This window comes from Leguminivora glycinivorella, chromosome 4, assembly GCF_023078275.1.
Source record: "Leguminivora glycinivorella isolate SPB_JAAS2020 chromosome 4, LegGlyc_1.1, whole genome shotgun sequence".
NCBI classification, from domain to species: Eukaryota; Metazoa; Arthropoda; class Insecta; order Lepidoptera; family Tortricidae; genus Leguminivora; species Leguminivora glycinivorella.
In genome coordinates, this window is record NC_062974.1 from 24,772,505 (window position 1) to 24,799,606 (window position 27,102).

General features: G+C 38.8%; 1 protein-coding gene across 1 annotated transcript in view; it reads left to right on the forward strand.

Annotated features, from left to right (window-relative positions):
• LOC125225549 overlaps nt 1-27,102 on the forward strand; it is a 356,301-nt gene that overhangs the window by 301,577 nt on the left and 27,622 nt on the right. The window contains exons 5-10 of the mRNA XM_048129307.1: nt 8,590-8,720; nt 9,529-9,651; nt 19,791-19,950; nt 21,722-21,956; nt 24,971-25,308; nt 26,078-26,245. Of these exons, the coding sequence (XP_047985264.1) occupies nt 8,626-8,720; nt 9,529-9,651; nt 19,791-19,950; nt 21,722-21,956; nt 24,971-25,308; nt 26,078-26,245 (1,119 nt within the window). The 5' untranslated portion in view covers nt 8,590-8,625. The remainder of the gene's footprint in view (nt 1-8,589; nt 8,721-9,528; nt 9,652-19,790; nt 19,951-21,721; nt 21,957-24,970; nt 25,309-26,077; nt 26,246-27,102) is intronic.

The following is a 27,102-nucleotide window of genomic DNA, read 5'->3' on the forward strand; positions in this document are numbered from 1 at the left end:
AGCTCCTTGGTTCTGTTCTTACATTGCTCATAGATTTCCCATTGAAGAATTTATCTAGATATTTTACACCATTAAAATTAAATTATTCTACATACAATATTAAGTAGAAATTTTTTGCTATGCTAGTTTCTTTCTAAAATAGAGCCTTGAAGCATTGTACCAAAGATGCTGGCGACATTTCTCATTGTGCGAGGTAGTCGCCAGCTCTTCGGTCACCAGCTGTAAACCAAACGCTTCGCAATTTCAATAATCTTGTTTAGCCACCGGAGACGCAGTTTAAGTCGAGTTTCGTACTGGGTCACTTTTAATTTCATTAATAAGTAACTTACGTCAGTGTACTGTTTATATTAATAAAATATCAGAAGTTAAAATACTTCCATAAAATTGTTTATTTCAAACTAATATAACTTCAAAATTACATTCTTCGTCGTCAATTACCGATGAAACAATTCAATATTCTGTCTTTGTTTGAACCTACGCTAGTAATATTGGAAAATACGACGACCCCGACCTTTACATTTTTGACCTTTAAATGTGAACTTTTGGCAATTAGCTCGGGGTGATGGAAAGTGGGGTATGCAAACATTAGTAGGCTTTGCGCAGAAAAAAATTGATCATAGTATAGTTAGGAGTAGCGTACTTGTAGTAAGTATATTTTTATGTTACATATCAAATTCGTCTATATTGCTATAGTTTGTAGGTTAGGTATAGGTTTAGCTTAGGAAAGTCTACCGTCTCCAATTCTCAACGTCAAAACGTTCAAAACGTCAACAAATGATGTGTGTGTTCTTTTTCTTTCCTGTTATTATGTGTTCTTATTTTTGTACAATAAAGTGTATTACTTCTACTACAAATTAAATAAAACACGAGGTGATTTATTACACATACCTAGGAAACTAGAGATACAGCATTTTTTTTAATATGGATTTTTGGGATGATGGGATATACAACTAAGATCATTTTTTTTCCTTCTGATTCGCACGTTCTTTTACTTATACCTACTCTTTCCGACGATGCTAGTTCCTACTAGATCCGACGGACAAATTCGTACGCGTACGGCTAGCTATTGAAATATTGGCTAGGTACGCTGAGCAGACGACGCCGCCGGATCTCGCTAATGATGCGGAAATACATCCAGGGGTTTACTAAATAGTTATAAAAGGACGAAGAGCACATAAAGCTATTCAAGCTTCAGCTTTGCAATTAAGGGGTCGGAAGAATACTAAAACATGATATTGCTGTGACTGGTTCCTAGCCCATCGCCCACACCGCAATATACTTCAGTTCGTTTGTGTTGCGAGTGCCGCGGCCGCTGCAGGACACCATCGCGAGCGCAGACTTCTGGCCGAAGGGCGTCTTGTTTGGGCGGTTCCGGGGCAACCTACCTAACGCCGTGTCTTGCGTGGGCGACGGTCGCGCGACCGTCGCCGTCGCGTCTCATCGCATCGTCTACTTCCATATCGATAAGGTTTGATTTCGTATGCGTCGCATCGCCGTCGCGCGACCGTCGCTCACGCAAGCCACGTAGTAGAGCGGCGAGAGGGTCTCGGGAAAAGTTGATGTGACTGGAGAGTATACTGCTGACAAGTGGTATCGTTGTGATCAGTACACTTTACTGAGTACGAAATAATGACTTGTCACTTTCTCAGACTGTGGGGGGGTTAACTATGACGTCACAAAGATCGCGGTCCCGGGTTTAATTTTTTTGCCAATTTGTCTAGAACCCCTTATCCAATTTTGAAAAATGAGGTGTCGATTGAAAGCGTATAACATGCTGATTAAGATTTATTATATGTGAAAAGTATAGTTTTGTTAGTTATTTTTTAATTAACAATAATGCAAAAAATACGTTTTTTTTACTCTCTTTTTTGATTTTTGTGACTCAAAAAGGCAATGAAAACGGCCACTTAGCTAAAAAATATGTTATATAAATCATTTAACTACATTATTAAGCTATCTGTTGCTTTTTGAATTTCTACGATCGGATAATAAATGAGCAAACTACAACCACATACCTGTAGGCGGGGAGTACCGCTTGACACGCGTTCCCATACATTCGGTGTCTACCAAATTACACCTCGCGCAAAATTCGTTTCAAGCAGATATACCTCTAATCTTATTCATCGTAACCTATCAATATTGATATCATTTGAAAGCACAATTAAAGTACTTTAAAAAACAATGTCAATCCTTTTTTTTAAATCAATAATCGCCATTCTGTGGTGGTTACAAAGGAAAAAAGTGGGTATGCTATTTGACTGGTTTCCTAGGTTTGATACCCTAGACGAGTTTAAAAGGGGAGGTAAAGGTGACATATGGGTTTTTCTCTGGCCTAAAAGCTACACAGAGGGTCAGGGGAGAAAAAACTATAGGGTTTAAGTTTAGTTTTAAGTTATTTTTTCCTTTATTTGTTGATTTTATTGTGTTAAATTTTTTTGTAATTTTATCAAGGATACACGTTGGTTTCTTTTGCTAAAAGTTGCCTTTTTTATGAGAAATGTTATGAATTTTATGGCTTTTTCCGATAGAAACTAAAATTAACTTTCAAATAAGGCCACATAGTCATACTGATACATAGTCATACCCTTAATATTATATAAGTAAAAGTATGACTATGTGGCCTACTGATACATAGTCATACCCTTAATATTATATAAGTAAAAGTATGACTATGTGGCCTTATTTGAAAGTTAATTTTAGTCTCTATCGGAAAAAGCCATAAAATTCATAACATTTCTCATAAAAAAAGGCAACTTTTAGCAAAAGAAACCAACGTGTATCCTTGATAAAATTACAAAAAAATTTAACACAATAAAATCAACAAATAAAGGAAAAAATAACTTAAAACTAAACTTAAACCCTAGTTTTTTTCTCCCCTGACCCTCTGTATAGCTTTTAGGCCAGAGAACAACCCATATGTCACCTTTACCTCCCCTTTTAAACTCGTCTAGGGTATCAAACCTAGGAAACCAGTCAAATTGCATACCCACTTTTTTCCTTTGTAACCACCACAGACTGGCGATTATTGATTTTATGAAAATGATTGACATTGTTTCTTAAAGTACTTTAATTGTACTTTCAAATGATACCAATATTGATAGGTTACGATGAATAAGATTAGAGGTATATCTGCTTGAAACGAATTTTGCGCGAGGTGTAATTTGGTAGACGCCGAATGTATGGGAACGCGTGTCAAGCGGTACTCCCCGCCTACAGGTATGTGGTTGTAGTTTGCTTATTTATTATCCGATCGTAGAAATTTAAAAAGCAACAGATAGCTTAATAATGTAGTTAAATGATTTATATAACATATTTTTTAGCTAAGTGGCCGTTTTCATTGCCTTTTTGAGTCACAAAAATCAAAAAAGAGAGTAAAAAAAACGTATTTTTTGCATTATTGTTAATTAAAAAATAACTAACAAAACTATACTTTTCACATATAATAAATCTTAATCAGCATGTTATACGCTTTCAATCGACACCTCATTTTTCAAAATTGGATAAGGGGTTCTAGACAAATTGGCAAAAAAATTAAACCCGGGACCGCGATCTTTGTGACGTCATAGTTAACCCCCCCACAGTCTGAGAAAGTGACAAGTCATTATTTCGTACTCAGTAAAGTCTACCGATCACAACGATACCACTTGTCAGCAGTATACTCTCCAGTCACATCAACTTCAAAACTAGACGACTTTTTTCAATTCCGCCGCCTTACTAACGGCGTAATCCTACGCCGTGTCAGACGACGTAACGGAGCCACGCTGTTACGTCGTCGCCTAAATAGAATATAGTTTTTTTTTCGTCGTTTTTTTTTTACTATTTATGTGCTCTACGTATTGTTTTTATTTTTTAGTTTCACAATGCCTTGGTTTTACTGTTATGTTGTGTAACTTATTTGAATAATAAATAAATATCCATATCCCACAGTCAACTTCTACGACACCCATGGAAAGAAATGGGGTTGGAGACATTCCTAACCCATCATCACTCGCGGGCTTCTCATTTATTGTCTAAAGGAAACATAGGATTTACCTTTCATTTACTAGAATCCAATTATTTACTCAAAATCCCCGCTGTCCTGATTCCAAGCCATTAAAACCGATTTCTCCCGAAATTTAATCAAACAGTCTTCGTCACTCGCGAATTTAATTATTTTCATTATCACCTCCTTTCAGGCAGCTAGCAATCGAAATGGACACTTAAGTTGAAGGTGACAAGATCTAATTTCAATTTATGCGTGCTAATTGCCGCAAAGCCTACAAGCCTTTGGTTCGTCAGATAGAAGTAAGTAGGGCTGTCTACGCCATAATAAATTACATATATACCTAAATTGAAAAAAAAAAACCTCACGCACTAAATCAAAACATTCTGCATAAGAATTTTCGCAATGAAATTCGCTTTCAAAATCACAAAATATTGCATGTCATACCTACCTATATCTGGAACATTTCTGTCTTTTACTGCCCTAGGCATCCCTAGGCATTTACAATTTTTAACCCCCGACGCAAAAACGAAGAGGTGTTATAAGTTTGACGTGTCTGTCTGTCTGTCTGTCCGTCTGTCTGTCTGTCTGTCTGTCTGTCTGTGTGTGTGTCTGTCTGTGGCATCATAGCTCCCGAACGGATGAACCGATTTAGATTTAGTTTTCTTTGTCTGAAAGCTGAGTTAGTCGGGAGTGTCACGGTCGGGGGTTTTTTTCAAAATTTTAATTTTGTGGTTAGGTTATAATACTACATTGTTTAAAAATCGACTGAAGAAAATCGAGAGCAACTATGTCAACATTTGAATGCTGAATAGGTAAAATAACCAAGTTTGGTAACATTTTACGGAAAAATAGCTTTACTACAAGTTTGACATCTGACAAATACATGATATTGATATCATATATGATTTTGAGACACTTGAGACTGGGTAAGACTAAACTTTTTTTGTTTAAACCGGTCTACGAAAGATGTGGCACGACTCAATTCGTAGCACTAGCCAGTGTTGTCACATCTACCTATTTATAGGTAGATCTACCTATTTTGCCTCCCATCTACCTGTCTACCTATTTCGGTCCTAAATCTACCTATTTTCTAAAATATTACTATTGTAGAAAATTCTCCATGCGTGTTACGAAATTAAGTTTTACCTGTCTTATAATTACAGCATTTTACTTAAATCGGAACGTGTTTAGTGAATAATCTGTGGGTGAGTCAGCTTGAAAGTCTTGATGTTTGACAGTTTTGACACTGACAGCCTGGTAGTGACAGTGACAGTGTCATTTGACAATGACATGACACTGACACTTCTGACAGCCTGACAGTGGCAGCTCTCGGAGACGCTAGCTTGTGTTTAAAATATTTTAACAAAAACATGTATAAACACCATAAAGAACTCACCAAGTAAACCAATAATAGTACATTACATCAGAGGCCAGGAAAATGAGGATTTCCGGCCAAGTGGGTATATAGGCCAAGTGGGCCGGATAGGGATACGAGTAGCACTAGCGCTACGCCGCAGAACGTAAAAACGAAACGTAGTAGAACGTATGAAATGCCAATATTCTTTCGTAGGCAAACTACACCAATTGCATACAAAATATTCTAAATGTAAACGTTATTTTAGGACAAGAATGAGTGCAACGCGATTAAATATTATTTTACCTTTTACCTGACATTTTTGCTCGGTTGGACTATCATGATGTCAACTACTACAATCCGTTTTACTTCACCCGACAAAAATAACCCATTTGTTTCTCTCTACAATATTGCGGCTGAATGTCCTATTATTTCACAAATTTTAACTTGCCCATTAAATATCTGACAACCCTAGTTATTTAACGTATTCCATAATAATAGTCGACAGCTCTCGCAGTAATTATGACGCCATTTACAGAATAGACCCCTTCTCACTAAATGGAAAATTACATTATGCCACGCAGAAACAAAAGCGCAACGGCGTTTTATTCTTTTTAATTAAATATCAGTCTCGGAGAAAATGTTTGGCCAGTAATAAATTATGTTAAAAGGTTAGGCCTGTGAAAAGAATGTTAATTTATTTCTTTACGTTTGAAAATGGAATTTCGGAGCGGTAATGTGATTGGTGTCTGTCTGTGTAGTGTAGTTTTTGTTTTTGGTCAGTTTTCACATATTTAAGGGGTCCGTATCAGGGCTTTTTTCTTCAAGAACCGTAATAGGTAAACACTTTGCGTCGGACCATTATATTCGTATTTCATGTCAAGTACTTTTGGTAAAAACTCAGCCGTTTTTAGTCTTGTGTTTTAAAATTCTATTCAGATTTTCAGACTCTTATAAATTATAATAGATACTCGTAACTGTGTCTATACTCGACTTACTTGTTAGAGTGCCTAGTTACTTTTTAGGGTTCCGTAGTTGTTAGTTTCGCCAGTGCCGTAGTCCGTCCGTCCGTCCGTCCGTCCGTCCGCGGATAATTTTAAATACTTGAGTATATCAATCACGCCAACCTTTTGCAAAAACAAAAAATGGGAAAAAATGTTTTATTAGGGTAATGCAAAAGATATTTTTTTCATTCCAACCCCAACGTGTGATATATTGTTGGATAGGTATTTAAAAATGAATATTTCTAAAATATTTTTTGATAAATAATAGTTTCGGAAATAATCGCTCTTAAAGGAAAAAAAAAGTGCGTCCCCCCCCTCTAACTTTTGAACCGCAAAGTAGAACTTTGTAAAGACTTTCTAGAAAAATTGTTTTTTGATGGTTAGTAGTTTTTTACGAAAAACTACGGAACCCTACACTGAGCGTGGCCCGACAGTTTTAAATATTGACCTTTTCAAGAAGCTCTTAAAAAATATTTCTAAAATACAAAATAAGTTCACTAACCGCCTCTTTCGTTTTTGGTTATTTTTAAGAAGTTTTAAATTGTCAGAATCTGTACTCGATCTGATTATATTCGAGCAAAGTAAATATTTCCAAAACCGAATACTTTATGCGACAGTAATCCACGTAATAATACGTCGACGATATTATATTTATTCAACATAGTCTCATATCTTGGCGATAAAACTGGCTCGAATAAATCGTGCATTAGGAAAGCTCTAGCCGCGTGCCAGCCTTAGCTGTGAGGCCATTAAATACGCGATCTTGGGAATATAGTTCTATGCCTCTTTTGTTGTAGGTAAGGCATCCAATGCTTGGGAGAAAACTTAGAGCCGCATCAGAGACACTTCACGAGATCGATGATCGGTTTTGATATGACTTTGACAATCTATAGTCAATCAACGTTCACGACGACTAATATATAGTGGTCTGTCCCCATCTACTAATATTTTAAGAAAATACAGTCGGCTATTTTACACCGTTTTAGTTCCCGTCCCGTCTCAAGTTTTTAAACAAAAATAGTTCATGATCAGCAGCGCAGACTTCGCCTAGTGGACATAAAACAAATCAGCTATATACAGGCTTTGTGATCTACATATAAATGAAGTAATCCGCAACAGGCTTTGTCTAAATACTACAAACTACGCTGTGGTGCCACCCCGGACCGTAGCTGGCCCAAGATGTTCCCATAACAGTCTTTAAATAGAAATTATTTTGAGTAAATTGTAAATTGGGTAGATAAAGTTTTTTGAAGACAGGCAAGTAATATATTTTTCTGGTGGAATACCTGTCACCTCATCTGGCATTAAATTTCACAAACGTCATTTTGGGTCACTTAAAAAGGATAATAAATAAATTATACGAAATAAAAATAAAGGAGCCAGCTTTCCGTGATCGTTATAACGTATTCTATCAGAAAAATATACTGTTTGCCTATCTTTAAAAAACTTTACCTACCAAATTGTCATGTTTCGTGGACCGACCGCGTCGGTCGGACGATCGATCGCGTAGTTTGGCAGTCGTGCACGTCACGGCACGGAACCGGCTCAGCGTTTTTCTATGAGGCTGACTTATGTTGCATGCCGTGCTTTAGCGACATTTCTAATCCATAGAATGGGCAGTATTACCATTTAATTAAATAAATAAAACTTCTAAAATGGAATTGGTCTTATACGTTCGTTCTATATTCGATGTTTACTGCGTGCTGCTAGGTCTTTAGGGGTTTTTCATTAGGACCGGTCCTTAAATCAATTAAATTTGTATTAGAAATATTGAATAATTAGCAATATTAGCATAACGTAAAATGACGAATCATAATTATGTTGTATATGAATCAATTATAGTATATGAACTCGTTATGTTCTCACTGTTACAAGCGCGGATCCAGCTTCGTCCCAGGGGGGGGTCACGTGGTAAAGACCCAGGCCCTAGGGGGGGGGGTCACGTGGTATATTTGTATGGCCAACCTAGGCTCCAGGGGGGTCATGACCCCCCCCCCTCTGGATCCGCGCATGCACTGTTAGTATGTAGGTAATAAAGTCGTAACTCGGCGGCCGCGACGTCTGTATGGTGTGTTTGCTTGACGGTGGTCCTTCTCGCCCCCTTGTGACCGCTGCTTGTGAGAACGACCACTGACGAACAATTTACTTATCACACAGACGTCATCGTCAGTGGGTCAGAACGACGGATTAAAGAAAAGAATAAGTTGTTAAGGAATAAAACTTTAAATTTAATTTTGTTGTTGCAGTGCCAACGCGGGTGCAGGCGTGAGGCTGGCGGCGACATGAGCGCGGCGCGGGACGGAGGGGACTCCACGCCGGGCTCCGACGTCACGCGGCTGTTCCCCAAGTGCCGACCCAGGATGCACCGTCACGACAGGTGGGAGACTGTTACACAGGGTTGCTGAGGGGGGAGACAGTTACACCGGCGCGGGACGGAGGGGACACGCCGGGCTCCGACGTCACGCGGCTGTTCCCCAAGTGCCGGCCCAGGATGCACCGCCACGCCACGACAAGTGGGAGACGGTTACACAGGGTTGCGGAGGGGGGAGACAGTTACACCGGCGCGGGACGAAGGGGACACGCCGGGCTTCGACGTCACGCGGCTGTTCCCTAAGAGGGGGGAAGTGTTACACAGGTTTAGAGGTTGAGGGTTACACCGCTCCATAATGCACCGCCTACGTCACGATATGATGCGACGTTATGGTATCCCGTCGGCTATCCTATCACACATCTTTACAGCACTAAACCACTATTTTATCCTCTTGTTTCATTTTAACAAATTTAAGTGGCTATATTGAAAAATGAAAAAATGAAAAAAGTTTATTATATAAATTAACAATTACAGAAAATCGCGACCCTGTGTCCTGAGCTAGGAAACCCTGTGTTACAGGACGCAGTTTCATCGCACTAGTGCCTTAACCTATATTATAAAACTATACAATTCGTAGAGCGAGTTGCATAAGGAAGTACAAAGAGCTTACAAATAACATTTTTTTATTTTTTGTGTAACATCTGATAATATCTGATCAGACTTCCCAATAATGTTTTCTAAATTATGGGAGTAATACTGATATGACCATAAAAATCCTAAAAATATCTGCTTTACTATACTACTATGATTAATTCTTCTAATAACTGCTTGATTCATAACATAACCTTACTAACTAACAAACTAACCATTGCAGGCTAAACTCCGGTCTGGAGGGCCGGGAACACAGCATCAACAACGTGTCCTCGGACGAAGAGCGCGAGAGCCAACTCGTCATTCTCAACTCCAAGGGCAGCGCCTACAAACTTAGAGACTCTAGGTAAGGCATATAAACCCCAAGACAAAAAACGTCATGGGAGTCAGAAGCTAGAACACAGATCGCTGAACACACTTGGTCCGACACGTTCTATGAACTGACAGAGCCTATAGCGAGCTATATGTAGGTATCATCACCGAATCATGTCAGCGTTCTGATCTCAGTGACAACTGCACAAATGTGTCTGCTAGGCTTGTGTAGTACATGTACTAATAGTACAAAAGACACGATTCCCTGCACTGTACTAGACTGAACTACTCCCAAAAGATCGTACTAGTTGGGAGCGGTCTTTTCAGTGAACTAGCAGGCACAACTCTAGTGTCTGTCTGCGGAGTGCGGATGAAGAGCGAGAGAGCCAACTCGTCATTCTCAACTCCAAGGGCCAGCGCCTACAAACTTAGAGACTTTAGGTAAGTTATATAAACCCCAAGCCAAGAAATTTTGGAGACAGAAACTAGAAGACAGATCGCTAAAATAGACTTGGTCTAACACGTTCCGTGTACTCACAGAGGCTACAGCGAGCTATGCGTATCATCACCGAATCATGTCAGCGTTCTGATCTCAGCGTTATTGTTATCCCAAGACAAAAAACGTCATGGGAGTCAGAAGCTAGAACACAGATCGCTGGAACACACTTGGACCGACTCGCTCCGTGTACACAGAGAGGTGATATCGAGCTTTCCGTATCATCACCGAATCATTTCAGCGTTTTGACCCCACTGACAACTGCATAAACGTGTCTGCGGACGAAAAGCGAGAGAGCCAACTTGCCATACTCAATGTAAGGGGAATGCCTACAAACTAAAATGCTAAAATGGTGCAATAAAGAATATTTACTTACTTACTTACTTACTCTCATCATCCTCCTTGCGTTATCCCGGCATTTGCCACGGCTCATGGGAGCCTGGGGTCCGCTTTGACAACTAATCCCAAGATTTGGCGTAGGCACTATTTTACGAAAGCGACTGCTATCTGACCTTCCAACCCGAAGGGTAACTAAGCCTTATTGGAATTAGTCCGGTTTCCTCACGATGTTTTCCTTCACCGAAAAGCGACTGGCAAATATCAAATGACATTTCGCACATAAGTTCAGAGAAACTTATTGGTACGAGCCGGGTTCGAACCCGCAACCTCCGGATCGAGAGTCCCACGCTCTTACCGCTAGGCCACCAGCGCTTCCGTAACTTAAAACTTAGAGACTCTAGTTTCCATTTTAGGAAATGGATGAAGAGGTGCAAAAACTCTTGCAAGGATGGGAGATGGCAGAGTTGGCAAAAGCAGGTGAGTCACATACCATACATAAGAACTTAGTAGATAATTAGAATGCTGAGTAAAAAGGCATTTAATGTTGTATTCATTTTACATTGCATACAAATTCATATGGTCATACATAACATGATAAATCTTTCTTCCTGAATGCACATTTTGAAGCAATATTATATTTTGATAAATCTGTATACATAAAACTATATAATAATTAAAGCTATTCCTTATAATGCTTTAGTGTGTCTGAGGTTTCGCCGAATGTATACCATCAAGCATTTCATTTCTTGTACAGTGTTTTTTAACAAACTTCACACGCTTCCTGGCACAATTTTATAAATACTTATATTCTTATAAGCTGTTTTACACACATTAGAATGACATCTTAGCAGACAAAAAAATACTTTTTGAAACTCATTTCGACTTTTGGTAGTCAGGAAGACTTTCTACTCCAAGCACTGACAGTTGTTTTTGTATGGAGAGCCAAAAAGTGTCAAAAATTCGAATTCAGCAAAGTTAGAAAATCTCAGTACTTTCTTAATCTGATTACAATCAGAAAAATTATTACTATCGTAAAATCAGTATGTAATAGGGTATATTTTGGCTATTATAATTAAACATTAAAAAAATATTTTTGTCATTAAAACTGATGAGATACATACTGCTAAAATTCATAGGCCACCTAAAGTTTATAATTTGTTTGTATTTTTATAATGTAGTTTAATATCTACAAATTATTTGACAAACATGCTGCTTATAAATTCTCATTATTCTCAAGATTTACCATGTTATATATGACCACTTTTTATCGTGGACAGTCTTTATATATATCTGAAGTGGACGTAGAATATTACTTAATGTAAAATTTATTCATAGAAATTTTAATGTCTTTTTCAGATGATTTACAATGGTTGCAAGTTTCCTGTGACCCATGCCATACTGTGGAACAAAAGTGGAAAAATTCTGCAAAATATAAATTTTGGACGAAATGAAGGACGGTTCTATTAACACTGACGAATATATGAACAAAGTCTTGCACTAAGGATCGTTGAAATATATTTTTTAACAAATTATATAATTATTTTATTTACTTTCAGATTCACCAATTTTCACCGCTCATAGCATCCATTCCATAAGGCTTCTGTCTCTTGGAACTGGTCCTAGCAACCTGCATTTTTATCGGTAACCCCACGCTAAGAAATTTTGGAGACAAAAGCTAGAAGCCAGATCGCTGAACACACTTGGTCCGACACGTTTCGTGTATTCACAGAAGCATTCCGTGTGATGATCTTAGGGTTGTTGGCTGACAAACTTAGACGCTCTAGGTAAGTAATTTGCTGAACAAACAGAATAGAATAGAATAAACATTTATTCGTGAACACAGTCAAGACAAAATACACATAACAACAACAAGACAGAAAGGAATGAAGTGCGACGAAATGGCCTCATCTCAGCGTGTTGCTGGTGATTTCCAGCGCTGATCTTCCGATGAGACCAATCAAGTGAGAAAGATTCACGGAGGGTAACAGACAGGAGAAGAAAATACTATTCCACTGAGCTGACAACGGGCTCTCTGTGTCGTTAACGCATCCATTTAATCGTTCTGTATCAAAGCCATATTACTCCAATCCTAATGCAGACCTACATTATCTAGCAATATCGACCTCTCTTTGACTCTTGCGTGTTAAAGTGAATAACGAAATTTTCGATTCTGCCCTGGCCCGTAGCCGAATGGCATTTCTCCGACACGAAACGAAAACGAAACGCCGCGAATGGTAGTCTGGCTGTGTCGCGCCAATACGCAAGAGCGATAGAGATAGATATCTACTAGCGTTTCGTTTCGTGAGCGTTTGTGCCATTCGGCTACGCACCCTGGGTACATGGCGTATTGGCGCGGTAGAGCCAAACTACCTTTCGCGGCGTTTCGTTTTCGTTTCGCTTCACAGAAATGCCATTCGGCTACGGCACCTGACCAGCAGAGACTCGCTCTGCGCTAATAGTTTTTCTACACTATATTATTTTCTCTCTGTTAAGTGGCTTAGAGAAGCGAAACGGCGAGCCAGAACCGCAGGCCTTGTTCTTGAGTATGTCATGTTATATAGAATAGAATACCCTACTATTCTATTCTATATAACATGACATTCTCAAAAACTTTCTGCCTCTCATAGCTTAAAATCTCTAATACTAGTAAGAAGACCCCAGCTGCATTATCATCGTAGAGCAAAACGCATTCAAACCACTCCAAGTTCGTAACTTTGCACAGTTGGAATATCTTATGTGAAGCACTGTCGTCTCAAAGCTGACTTGTTTTGAAACAGAATATCCAAAGGACGAAGTAGAAGCAAACCTTTAGTCTGACGTAAATCATTATCACATTTTCTTTATGACAGTTTACTAATTGCGGTATATCCTTTATTGAATAAATAGCAAATAAAATTAAAAATAAGTACAAGGAGGATAAGTTTACTATTGGGTTGGTAAGAAAGTAATGAGCGAATCATAACCAATATTGTAATTTTGATTTAATTTATTATTTTAATCATTTATCAAAAATATAACGGCCTTTGTTATCTACTACTTGTCTCCATCGTTCTGGTAAAGAATGAATAGCATCGGCGAAGAAGTTCTTAGGTTTAGATTCAAAAAACTCAGCTATGTACTGTCGTAGATGGGCTTGATCATCGAACTATTTTTCATTCAAGGCATTGCTTAGCGATCTGAACAATGCGAAATCCGTAGGTGCCAAGTCTGGAGAGTACGGTGGATGAGGTATCACTTTCCAACCTAGCTCCAATAGCTTTAGCCGAGTCACTTTTGCAATGTGTGGGCGAGCATTGTCGTGTAAGAAAAAAACTTTAGCATGCTGTGGACGATTCTGACAGATTTTTTGGTTTAAATTTTCAAGCTAATTACAGTATACTGATGCGGTAACAGTCATTCCACTTGGTAGGAGTTCCCAGTGAATAATACCATGAATATCCCACCAAACGGACAGCATAACTTTTTTTGGGTGAGGCTCTGTTTTTGGTGCCTCTATTCCTTTTTCGTTTGGAGCTAGCCACTGACGTTTGCGTGTGTGATTTATATATAAGACCCATTTTCCATCTCCAGTGATAAGATGGTCCAACCAGTTGAATGTGCGGCGAAAAGACAGAAGTTGTATGCAGATATCGGCACGGCGGTTTAGTTGATCTCTATTAAGTTCGTGCGGTATCCAAACACTGTATTTGTAGTTTTTTCCCCAACTCGTGTAAATGTGTTTCTATGGTGACATGAGAGCAGCCTAACTCGGTAGCAAGAGTACGACTCGTTAGCCTCGGATTTCCTTCAATTAAGGTTTTTAATTTGGCTACATCAGACTTAGGTTGATCTGATAATGAAAAGTCGCCACTACGAAACCGCTGGAACCATCGTTTCGCCGTGGCCTCAGACACAATTTCAGGAGCAACACGCTGACATATATTACGCACTGCTTCGGCGGCTGAATGGCCAGACTGAAATTCATATAGTAAGCAATGCCTTACATGCACTTTTAGTCCATTTTCTTCCTTATATTAGCTCGGCGACAGCTAGTGAATGACTGACGAGAAACTGTGCGACTCGCCCTTTATATACTTTCGACCATAGAAGATTCTAGAACTCTCTCAAAAATTTTATGTGGAATTCAATCGATCGCTCATTACTTTCTTACCAACCCAATATTAGGCTACTAAAGCAAAAAATATTTTTGAAATATACTTTTTCTCAAACATGCAATGAAATATTGTCTTTACGTTCCTTAAAATGGGCTGGGAAGTATCGCTTTTTGAGCGCAACAACTCGAGAGGACTGTAAAGGGATTTCATATTATTTTTCAGGCCTAGGCCTGCAAAGTAACTTTTTTTTATAAAATATTGTCCTTTAGAGCATTTTTTTTATTTCATTGTATGTTTGAGAAAAGCACTATACATGCCTCGGCGTGAAAACGGATTCCCGGCCTCGTATCCCTATCCGGCCTCGCTCGCACGCTCGCTCGGCCGTATATACCCACATTTTCCCTCCTCCTTTTCCCGGAAATCCTCATTTTCCCGGCCTCTGATGTAATGTACTATTACGTAATCAGGCGAAAACATTACAGTCAAGTTAATCTATAGATTATCTATGCATCAGGTCATTCTGACTTTTTAAGTATGAAGGCGTAAAGTTCAATATGTCAGTGATTGTTTTGACGTGCAGTAAGGTTCGAATTCGATGACGTCACTACGTCGCTGACAGCGTTTTCGGTGGCCAAAATAAATTAAAAAATTACACACATTTTTAATCGGAAACACGAAGTCATCGTACACTTTAATACCCAAAATCTACAAAATGTTGTTTTTTTTTGTCAAATACTACAGAAGACAATCAATTATTGTGCCAAATTCGATATGAGTGTAGTAGCTTAATTCCTTTGACTCTGTACAGTCAAGGTATTATAGATGCGGCCAAAGTGCAAAAACTATGTATACACGACTTTATTACTTTGCTTATACATTAATGTTGTGGAAGGATGCACTTTGCCCGCATCTATATTTATTACCTTGATTCTACGAGCTACGTAGGAACATATAGTTAATCAGACATCATAATATTTTCTAGCAGTTTCGGTGCAGGATTGTGGCATTAAAGACATGGCCGAATTTATCTGGAATACTTAATTAGGTGTAGGTAATTAATAACAGTAAAATGTACCTTGATCACCTACCTAGAAAATGTTGGACATGTTCCTTTATTTCTACAATGCTGCACCGAAATTGCTAGAAATTTTACGATGTCTGCGTATAACAGCAAAAAGTATACATTCAGCAGAATCAAATCAGAAATAGCGAACTTGACTGTAATGTAGTGTATTTTATACCGTGCATGAAATAAAGCATCAGATAATTATAAGAAAAACACGGACAGAATTTACTTTTAAATCCAGTTTCTATTTAATAAGTCAGGTAGAAATATATAAAGTAACTGAGTTGACCGTGACGTCACTCAATTCTATTTCATGTAAATTCCATATTTAAGCAAGTCGTTCAAATTCGTTTTGACAGTTCTTAAAAAGAAGCTGATTTGACTAGGAGGCAAGTAGCCTATTATACAATCTTTGGTTGCAATCACGCTTGATTTGTATCATATAGCAAATATGGCAAATCATAAATTGTAGTTGTTATGGTTTTATTTAGCAAATTACTTTACCTCTTTATTATGCAACGATAAAAATGGAAATGCGAACCAAAATGCCATTGAATTTCGTATTTAACACAAACTAGCAAAGGTATTTAGATAAGCTAGGAATCATTCCTACAATCCCAATTTATTCATCCCCTTGGGGACAAATAGGAACCGGAATAATCGTTCCTAAAATAGTTCAACTGAATGGAGTATTTTAGAGCGGAAGGTATCGCTTCAACTTGCGATGGCACTGTGCCCAAAAGCTGAGTCTTTGATGGAAATTCGTTGCATATTACAGATACGAATTGCTATTCCGCTAACTGAAACCTAGAATAATTTAGTCTTCGTAGTCTGTGTAGTTACTTTTGAGTTAATGGATGCCGGTGCGAGTCGTATCTTAATGTTTTTAGCGTCTTACGTTACTCAATATGCATGTAATGTAAGACTGTAAGTGCAGTACAAGAGTGAAATATTATTTATACCTATTGCCTTATCTACTTTTGTTCCGGCTTTTATTTATTTATTTATTTTATTTTATTTATTATTCAAATAAGTTACACAGCATAACAGTAAAACCAAAGCACTGTGAAACTAAAAAATAAAAACAATAGGTATAGCACATAAAACAGTAAAAATCAGACAAAAAAAAACAATATTCTATTTAGGCGACGACGTAACAGCGTGGCTCCGTTGCGTCGTCTGACACGGCGTAGGGTTCGGCAGGTTGCCTCGGAACCGCCGAAACAGCACGCCCTTCGGCCAGAAGTCTGCACTCGCGATGGTGTCCTGCAGCGGCCGCGGCACTCGCAACACAAACGAACTGAAGTGCACGTAGTGGCGCGACTGTAGCTGGAACACTCTCAGCGTGTAGCCAGTCTTCTGGCGAACGTACTCCACCACCTCATCAGCCCCGGCGGAGTAGTGCAAGCGCGACACGTAGAGCGCCCTACTCGGCGTAGCAATCCGTAGACCTGAATTCACTGGTTCCGCATTGCCACACATAGTCTTACGAGGCGCCCTGCGCGCCTTGCTCTTCTTTTGCACCAATGTGAATCCCTCCTCATCCACATTGGTGCGGGCAGACTTTTCCACAATAGGAGCCCGTGATACCTTTACAGGTGCATTTACCCGGTTCGTTGCGACGGACTCACCGACAACGTCAGCATATGCACGCTGACGCGAGTTCGTTGGGACATGTGGCGGCCGGACGCGCGGGGGGCGCGCGGGCGGCGGATCGGCGCGTGCGACACATTTTACTGCGCCGGCAACAGGCAAACAAACCGACTTGTCAGCAGGTCGATTATCAGACTTGAAATTTGAAGCCGCTGTCTGAGTTGGGGCAATTCGCAAACATTTTATTTCTTCACGTAACTCAGAAATAGTAATTAGGCTAGCTTCAAACTTCGTATTCATTTAGGCTAAACTTGTTCTTAGGGCCACGATTTCCTTAAACAAGCATCTGACGTCGACGTTGTCCGGATTGTACGACGAAATGTTGGAGATATCCGTCGCCACAAACTCCGGAATCCGGTCGTTGAAGTCTTTGAGGATCTTCATTATGTCCTCCAGGCTCTTCTTCCCAGTTTCGTCTCCTCTTCGGTGAGGTACATAGGTGCCGGCTATTCCAAGGAACTCACACAACGCTTTCTTCGCTACACAGATGTCTTCCACGGTGAACTTCGACGCGCGCGAAGACATCTGAACAGCAGTCGCCGCATCCATCGCTCCTTCCCGCAGCAGTTTATTTTTCTCTTGCAGAAAAGCGAGGAACTCTTTATGTTTGTATGGAAGTGATAATTCTTGGTTTTTTAATATTTTCCCTATTTTCCTCGCAGTTTTTTCATATTTACTTATAGATTATTACTTACTTACTTCCCTGGACTTCTACGAATGTTTCAAGAACAAAATTATCCAAATCGGTTCAGCCGTTCCCGAGTTTTAGCGAGACTAACGAATAGCAATTCATTTTTATTTACGAGTAGGTATATACAAAGGAATATTGTAACAACTTGTATGGAAATACCAAGAAACATATGAAGTTACTTAATTGCCTACGTACAGCGTGTGCTGGTGAATATTTCATTTGATTTATTATTTCTATTCGAGCGTGTCTGCTCTGAAAACTTCATATAAAATCTTAAAATGCAATTTGTTTCTCTGTAACTACTAGTTACAGAGAAACAAATTGCATTTTTTAGTTATAGTTGAAAATGAAAATGAAAATGAAAATGAAATATTTATTTTTAAGGCATATTACAATGCGCATATGAACGTCAAATAAAGCTACGCCGGCTCTAACCCTACGCCTCAGCCTCGAGAAGATTTCAGTCCCCCCTCAGTTGGGAGGGGGTATCCACTATGGGACCGGCAAGAAACTCGGCGGGCAACTTCTTTTCAAAACATTACATCTTATAATTAACATTTTGTAGTTTCTGGTTCGGGCCATGCATGTTTGTCTGTCAAATAGTCCTCGACTCTGTAATAAGCCTTTAACATCAATGATTTTTTTAAGTAGTTCTTAAGAGCTGGGAGGGGTAATCTCAAAGCAGTGTCAGGTAACTTATTATAAAAATGAATGCATTGCCCAACAAATGACTTCTGTACTTTACGGACACGAAACTTCTTTATGGCAAGCTTATTTTTGTTTCTAGTGTTATAATTATGGATATCAGAATTCTTAGTGAAACAGTCTAAATTCTTAACAACATAAATTATACTATCATAAATGTATTGGGAAGCTACAGTTAAGATATTAATTTCTTTGAAGAGTTCTCTTACTGATTCACGTGTTCCTAAGTTGTAAATAGAACGAATGGCTCTCTTTTGTAATACAAAGATAGTCTGTATGTCAGCTGCTTTGCCCCAAACCAGAATACCGTATGACATTACACTGTGAAAATAACTATGATACATAGCTGTCTCAACATTAGTCAGTTGCCTGATTTTAACGGCGTAGCTAGATAATATTCTTGTGTATTTCTAGCTAGAGTTTTCTTTATTTATGTTAACATTTATTATATTATCATTTTTACACTGTAAATTGTTAAACGAGTTAGATTATGTGGAGAACGATACTTGTGTAATGAATGTATGATTTTAAAATAATATAAGCTTTTACACGCTATCAATACAAATTTGGGAGGATCCTCTAACCCTTTTTGCTGCCAATGACGTCATTTTACACGCGGGGCGACAGCGTATTATCAAACCTTTTGTATTCTGAACAGGTTTACGATAACGCTATGAACAACTACCGATTTGTGTGTACGTACATTCTACTAAAACAATGAATATTACCTATTGATCTTCTTTTGACCATAATTTGTAAAATTTATACCTATGTATTATATAATAGGCGAGACGACTAAAAAAACTATTTAGTCCGTCAGATAGATTATCAAAAAATTTAGGACACCTATTTTTTCTTTTTTCTCATAAACAAAAAATGACGACGATACAGTGCGTTGAAGTTTCGCGTGACGTCACGCCTAGGTACAATTTTTACTTAAAAGTGACGTCACAAGTGGGGGTCCAGCACTTTGATGCTCTATCTTTGTATTTTTTCACTAATTAGATAAAGTGAAAAATATGTGTTCAGTATTTTTGGACGATCTAACTGACGGACTAAACAGTTTTTTAATGTAGTCGTCATCCCTATTGTGTTTCCCAACACTTATATTAATTTTCTTTGCCACCAGGATAATAGAAATAGCAGGCGGCCGAGAGCTGTACTCACAGAGTCGGACCAAAGCGGTCCGGAAGCTCAGACACAGCAACACACACAAACATAACCTCCGGAACAAGGTTCGATCTCTGGGCAAGGACTCGCTCGACTACTCGGACAATCTTAGCAATGAGGTAAATATAATGTTACATACTTTAAAGTATGTGTGATGTAATATATGGCTAGCTGTAGCGTCACGTGGAGCGACCGCGCGGAGCGATCCGCACGACTAATTTGTATGAAGTTGATGTCCGCGCGGACCCGTCCGCTTTACGGCTCAGCCACGACATTGGTCTAAGCGCGACAGCGGTGAGCGGCGGCCATACATTGGAGCGAGACACAGCGATGGGACTTTTCATTCGCACGTATGGCTGCCGCTCACCGCTGTTGCGCTTAGACTAATGTCGTGGCTGGGCCGTTACTCTAAAACGCTCCCTGAACTTAATACTATTAGTCCGGTGCAGATCGCTCAGCGCAGTCGGTCCGCGTGACACTAAAACCAGCGTACATATATGAGTATTACTATACCAGTGGCGTAACTTGGATGGTCAAACGGGCAAAGGCCCCACTGTCCTGTTACAGAAAAATAGCGTTTCTAAAAATGTGGCAGGTCGTGTCGTGCCGATCGCGAATCGGCCTCCACAGTCACCAAACCCGTTATCAAAACAGCAATGTGTAAATCGTCTGCAATAGACGCAAAGGCCTGTGATGATGATAAACGTCAGACTGCCTACTGTTTCTAGAGAGAACATAATTATATAATAGGCTACGCTGCTTTGATGTAACAGAGTCAGCCTGGCCCAAATTTGACCCTGAAGTAAGGCTCCTTGTAGCTCAGTCCTTATTTAACGAATTTGGCTTTAGTTTGTACAGTTACGCCCTGTATCCTACCAGACTGCGCCAGTTAGTCTTGTTTATATGCTTGTTACGTCGTCTGCTGAGAAAATTACCGCTAGTAGTTTTCTATTTCTCTTTTATGGATGATGAATATAAATTAGTAGACGATTTAACTAGTGAAAATAGGTACTTGATTTATAATTTTTAAAATTTTAGTATAAATAATTATAAAGCAGTTATTCTTTATTTCCTATCAGATTTAGTCCACAAATAGTGACCACTTTCCCGATCCGTTTTCTGTCGACGATAGACACGTCTTAAATAACAACTTTTGGACTGAATGGAAACTGTCAGGAAATAAAGAGATTAGAGAATGTTAAAATAGAACCTCCCCTGCATTTTGAGTAGTCTTGTCTTCATCGTCATCAGCCCATTTTGCACGTTGCCTGTCCTGAACTTTTTCCAATTCAACGGTGAATCTGGGACCTTTAAATCTATGACAAAAAAAAATTGGTAGAAAAGTGTCAGGCGATTGTTAAATTGAGAAACTCCTAGATTCGCCTGTTTCGTTATTGTTGTTAATATTTTACCATTGGGCTGATGGTTTGCTATTTATTATGGTCTACGGTGTAAACTTGACGCTAGTGTAGAATTTGCCATAAAAATGCCTAATGAAACAAAAACAAAACACATCAACTAAATACAAGAAAGAACTGGACACAATAACTTGATGTTTTAATTGCAACAGCTGTACAAACGTTAGATAGATTCATAATAAGAGTTTTGAATGATTTACGGTTATTTTCATTAAACTTATATTGACCGGGATATAGACCGTGATTACCTTTTTGATTTTTGTCGAGCTCCCGATGTTTAACATCCACCCGCCTTCGTCAGTTTTCCGTGATCATGATGCATGCAACTGCGTCGAAATATTGGAAGCTCGACAAAAATCAAAAAGGTAATCACGGTCACGGTCATTAACTTTTTTGCCACTTGCAATGCCAAACGTGCAGCCAAAATACACAAGGGTCAAGCCCACACTAGCCATAAAACTATTATTTCCAGATATCCTTGCACAGGCTAAACAATGAGCCAAAAAAAATGATATCACGGCACACGTCACCGACATATACAAACGGGGACCGGGAGCCCATAATAGAGGAGACGATGGGGATCCCTAAGAACAGTTCGCCGATTCTGGATCCGCATAAAACGAATGATGTGAGCGCTAAGAGTAGTCCCATTGCGGTCGTCGCGGACGGAGAGGTCGTCGTTTTTGATGACAATGAGGACTGGAAAGGTGATTATGACTTGTTTTATACGGTTGCTTTGAGAATGCAAGGTTTTGAATAGGCTACTTGCCTCCTAGTCAAATCAGCTTCTTTTTAAGAACTGTCAAAACGAATTTGAACGACTTGCTAACATGGAATTAATATGAAATCGAATTGAGTGACGTCACGGTCAATTCAGTTACTTTATATATTTCTACCCGACTTATTCAATGGAAATTCGATTTAAAAAATAACTTCTGTCCGTGTCCATGTTTTTCTAATGCTTTATTTCTGATGCTCTATTTCGTGCATGGTATAAAATATTTTATTCTAAGAACAGTCAAGTTCCCTATTAAATTGTCCTTACTTTTGATTTTGCCAAAAATTGTTTGGTCAATACTGAAATAATAGCACGTTAACGATTTGTATTATTTATAAAAAAAAAACATTCAGTAGAATTGAGAACCTCCTCCTTTTTTTGAAGTCGGTTAAAAATCGGATTCTCACTCAGCAACACATTTTCCAATGTCGAAAGCTCGTCGTTTGATATGTTCCTTTATTCTATTGAAGTTATGTTACGGCACGACGTTCACTAAACTTATCAAGATGATAAAAATCGTTTGTCCTTTTCCGACGTATTGGTAAGATAGAAAGGGACAAACGATTTTTATCGCCTTGAACTTTAGTGAACATTTATGAATAAGGAGTTAGCCTATACAGACGCTAGTTCATTTTTGCACCTTTCGAAAATTGTTGAGTTATTTCTTAATTACCTAATTATATGTGTATTTAAAGCCGATGCTGCTGCAAAGTATCGTTTGAATAACACTATTAATAAAAACAACTAATTAGAAACTAATTACTGCTATTACCAAATATAAAAATATCGTAAACTTGCATTCTCAAAATAACCTTATTCTTCCTACTGGTTTGGTTGTTTCCTTGCGCTTAAATACAGAAATTTTCATTAAATTAATATGCTCCGTTCATCGTTATTATCTTACTTAGTAATAAATTTGACGAAAATTTCTGTGTTTGGGCTATTAGTGCTCGTTCCAAATAAATAGTTACTTGAAATGGGGTAAGTAATACGAGATATAAGAACGTATCGTATATTACTTATAAAATATACGCTCACTTTGTATAAGCTTGTTCAGCATAACGTTCACTGGTTATAATGCTCAAAATCGATAATAGCAAATCATCTAATTTCGAAGTGGATAATGTTTATTCTCTATAATATCAGTGTATATAAAGATTAATGTATATAACGTTAAGGATACCTAATATTTATATTTATATTAATCAATTATTCTAACATCAAAAGGTGTAATGTTCATAATATCTCTAAGATCTATGTTTATAACGTTTGGGATACCTAATATTAATAACATATATTTTTCAATTAATCTAACATCAAAAGGCGTAATGCTCATTCTGTGTGTAAGATTTTAAATGCATAATAACCTAACCTAACCCACTTTCTTAGCAACAATTTTGTATGGGGGTCGCAGTTGTAACCTAACCTAAACCTACTTTATTAGCAACAGTTTTGTGTGGGGGTCGCAGTTCTAACCTAACCTAAACCTACTTTCTTAGCAACAGTTTTGTGTGGGGGTCGCAGTTCTAACCTAACCTAAACCTACTCTCTTAGCAACAGTTTTGTATGGGGGTCGCAGTTCTAACCTAACCTAAACCTACTTTATTAGCAACAGTTTTGTGTGGGGGTCGCAGTTCTAACCTAACCTAAACCTACTTTCTTAGCAACAGTTTTGTGTGGGGGTCGCAGTTCTAACCTAACCTAAACCTACTCTCTTAGCAACAGTTTTGTATGGGGGTCGCAGTTCTAACCTAACCTAAACCTACTTTCTTAGCAACAGTTTTGTGTAGGGTCGCAGTTCTAACCTAACCTAAACCTACTTTCTTAGCAACAGTTTTGTGTGGGGGTCGCAGTTCTAACCTAACCTAAACCTACTCTCTTAGCAACAATTTTGTATGGGGGTCGCAGTTCTAACCTAACCTAAACCTACTTTCTTAGCAACAGTTTTGTGTGGGGGTCGCAGTTATAACCTAACCTAAACCTACTTTCTTAGCAACAGTTTTGTGTGGGGGTCGCAGTTCTAACCTAACCTAAACCTACTCTCTTAGCAACAGTTTTGTATGGGGGTCGCAGTTCTAACCTAACCTAAACCTACTTTCTTAGCAACAGTTTTGAGTGGGGGTCGCAGTTCTAACCTAACCTAAACCTACTTTCTTAGCAACAGTTTTGTGTGGGGGTTGCAGTTCTAACCTAACCTAAACCTACTCTCTTAGCAACAGTTTTTTATGGGGGTCGCAGTTCTAACCTAACTTAAACCTACTTTCTTAGCAACAGTTTTGTGTGGGGGTCGCAGTTCTAACCTAACCTAAACCTACTTTCTTAGCAACAGTTTTGTGTGGGGGTCGCAGTTCTAACCTAACCTAAACCTACTTTCTTAGCAACATTTAAATGTTATATATGGAGAACGGTATGGTATATATAAACTGATATTAAGCTAATATAATCGTTATATTAAGTAATGTTATTTATGGTGGACGGTATACTTAGTGTATGGTATATAAACTGAAATTAGCTAATTTAAACATTATATTAAGAAATGTTATGCACGGTGAACGGTATACGTAGTGTATGGTATATAAACTGAAATTAAGTAACGTAAACGTTATATTAAAAAACGTTATGTAAAACTAATATTATGGCAATTCAGCGTTATTTATTACAAAAGTATTGATGTTGTGTTATATCTAACGTTCATTATTGCTGCTGAACGTTAGTAACATGAAATTATATATATTAACGTTATATCTCGTGGGACGCACCCCTTGAAATGGCTAAAAGATCTTTAGATTAAATTCATCTTCGTTCATCGTCCTCTTTAGATGCATTAATGTTCGTAACTTCTAGTTTATAGCCTTCCTTTTCTTTTACTTCAATAACAAATCATTTCCTCCCTTTATTTTTTAACCGAACTCACAATATTTTTTCTCTCTCATTTATTTTCAGTGATATTGAATTCTGTGTCCCTAGGTCTTCGGATGGACCCGGATGCTAGTGATCACGACATAGATCTGAGTGTAAAAAGGACTTTAGACAATATGAAAAACGGTGACAGTGATATGATGAACAATAAAAGTGAGTTAAGTGAGAGTGAATCAAGTCCGGGGGAGGAGAGGAGTGATGCTAGTCCCTCCGGGGTGTGGATGTCGGGGGATGAGGATAAAGGAAGAGTTACTAGGGTGATTGGGGAGCTGCCTATAGCTGAGTATGAGGGGTCGCCGCGGAGATATGGAATTGGCAGTCAGAAGCAGGCTGTGAGGTCGCCGAGGCCTGGGTTTCCGCAGGTTAGTTGAGTTTTTTAAGCACTTGTACTCTGGCAAACCCAGTTTATAATAAAAAACGGTAATAAAAGTTAATGTCCATTAAAAAGGAATTGGCGTTTTTTTCTACCGAGTACTGACCAGGGATTTTAAAACCGGTTAAATTGAATACCCGTATATAAACTGTCAAACTATTACCGCTAAAAAACTAATACCCATATTCGAATTAGAGGTATTGTTGTCAAACCGCTTTTGTCTTTTTCACTATGTATGAACTATTTTCAGTATTATTTACCTCTATTCAGTACCGGTATTTGCTCGTGATAGATAAGGCGTCAAGTAGACATTATGGTACTGACTGACCCGCTGTAGGTTTGCCAGAGTTTATACCTAATTTTACACTTTTATGGATGGTATTTTAATGTCTGCTTTTGAGAATATGGCACACAGCATTTTGGCACGAAATTGAGCAATAATTAGAGTAATTGACTTTAATGAATAGTAAGATGACTAAGTAGAGAATGTTTCTATTACAAAATGAAACACACCGTTTTTACGAGCTTTTATTAAATAACACAGCAATTTTAACGTTTAAAAACAAGTTAAGTCTGACAAGCCATCGACAACCCTAAACATACACAGTATATATACATAAACTCATGCCTGTATGTATTCCTAAAAGGCCTAAGGAGGGGGTTGAAAGAAAATAAAATTGTGATGTTGCAGTGACAGATGACAACCCTAAAGTACATAAATTGATGGCCCTGCTTATCTCCCATCTCATTTCTTCCAGCGCATAGTGACGGAGAGCAGAGACGTGACACCTCCGTCAGGGTCAGCAGCCTTCGACTACTTATACGAGTTCTCGGAAACGAGGAAGGTTCTAGAAGAATTCTTCAGGTGTCCTGCGGTGGCTGGCCATGCGCAGCTCAATAGCAACGATGAGATTGTTAATTTTCAGGTTAGTAACACGGCTGTCTCATTCTAACCTGAATGAATGGAAGATTCCCGAACATTTTTATGATGTTACGTCTTACCTGGCCATACAATAAATAAACAATCCTAGGTACTCGTTCAAAGAACTCTGATCCATTTCAACATTTTATTACTTCTTCCTAAGAGTAAACACTCTTGCTAACTTAAAAGCAGAAGACTCAATGAGTGGATCAATGATCCAAAGTAAATCTTGGTCTCCTACAGATTATAGTGCCAGTTTTCTCTGTCAGCGTACATTTCTCTCTCCTTTCTAGCTCCAACGAGACCTTACGGCTCAGCCACGACATCGGTCTAAGCGCGACAGCGGTGAGCGGCGGCCATACATTTATGCGCGGATCATGGGGGTCATGACCCCCCCTGGAGCCTAAGTTGGCCATACAAATAGACCACGTGACCCCCCCCCCTGGGGCCCCGGGCCACGTGACCCCCCCCCTGGGCACGAAGCTGGATCCGCGCTTGCATACATTGGAGCGAGTCACAGCGATGGAACTTTTCATTCGCACGTATGACTGCCACTCACCGCTGTCGCGCTTAGACTAATGTCGTGGCTGGGCCGTTAGGCATCCGATTTGTTATTCATCCCGTGTACGGTAATTGGCAATATCATCGCACAAAAATAAGGCTGCATATATATCTGACAGGATCGTATGGCTCTATAAATAAGATTTTGTCCGATATTTTTCCGGCCTTTTCGTGCGATGTTGTTCCAGTGACTTGTACTTTCTTTTCACATTCCGATATTCGACCATTCTCCCAAGATGGTCCACCAATGGGCTGCTCTATAATATTAGAGGTATGTTTCTGGCGTCAAGATTCCGGTAT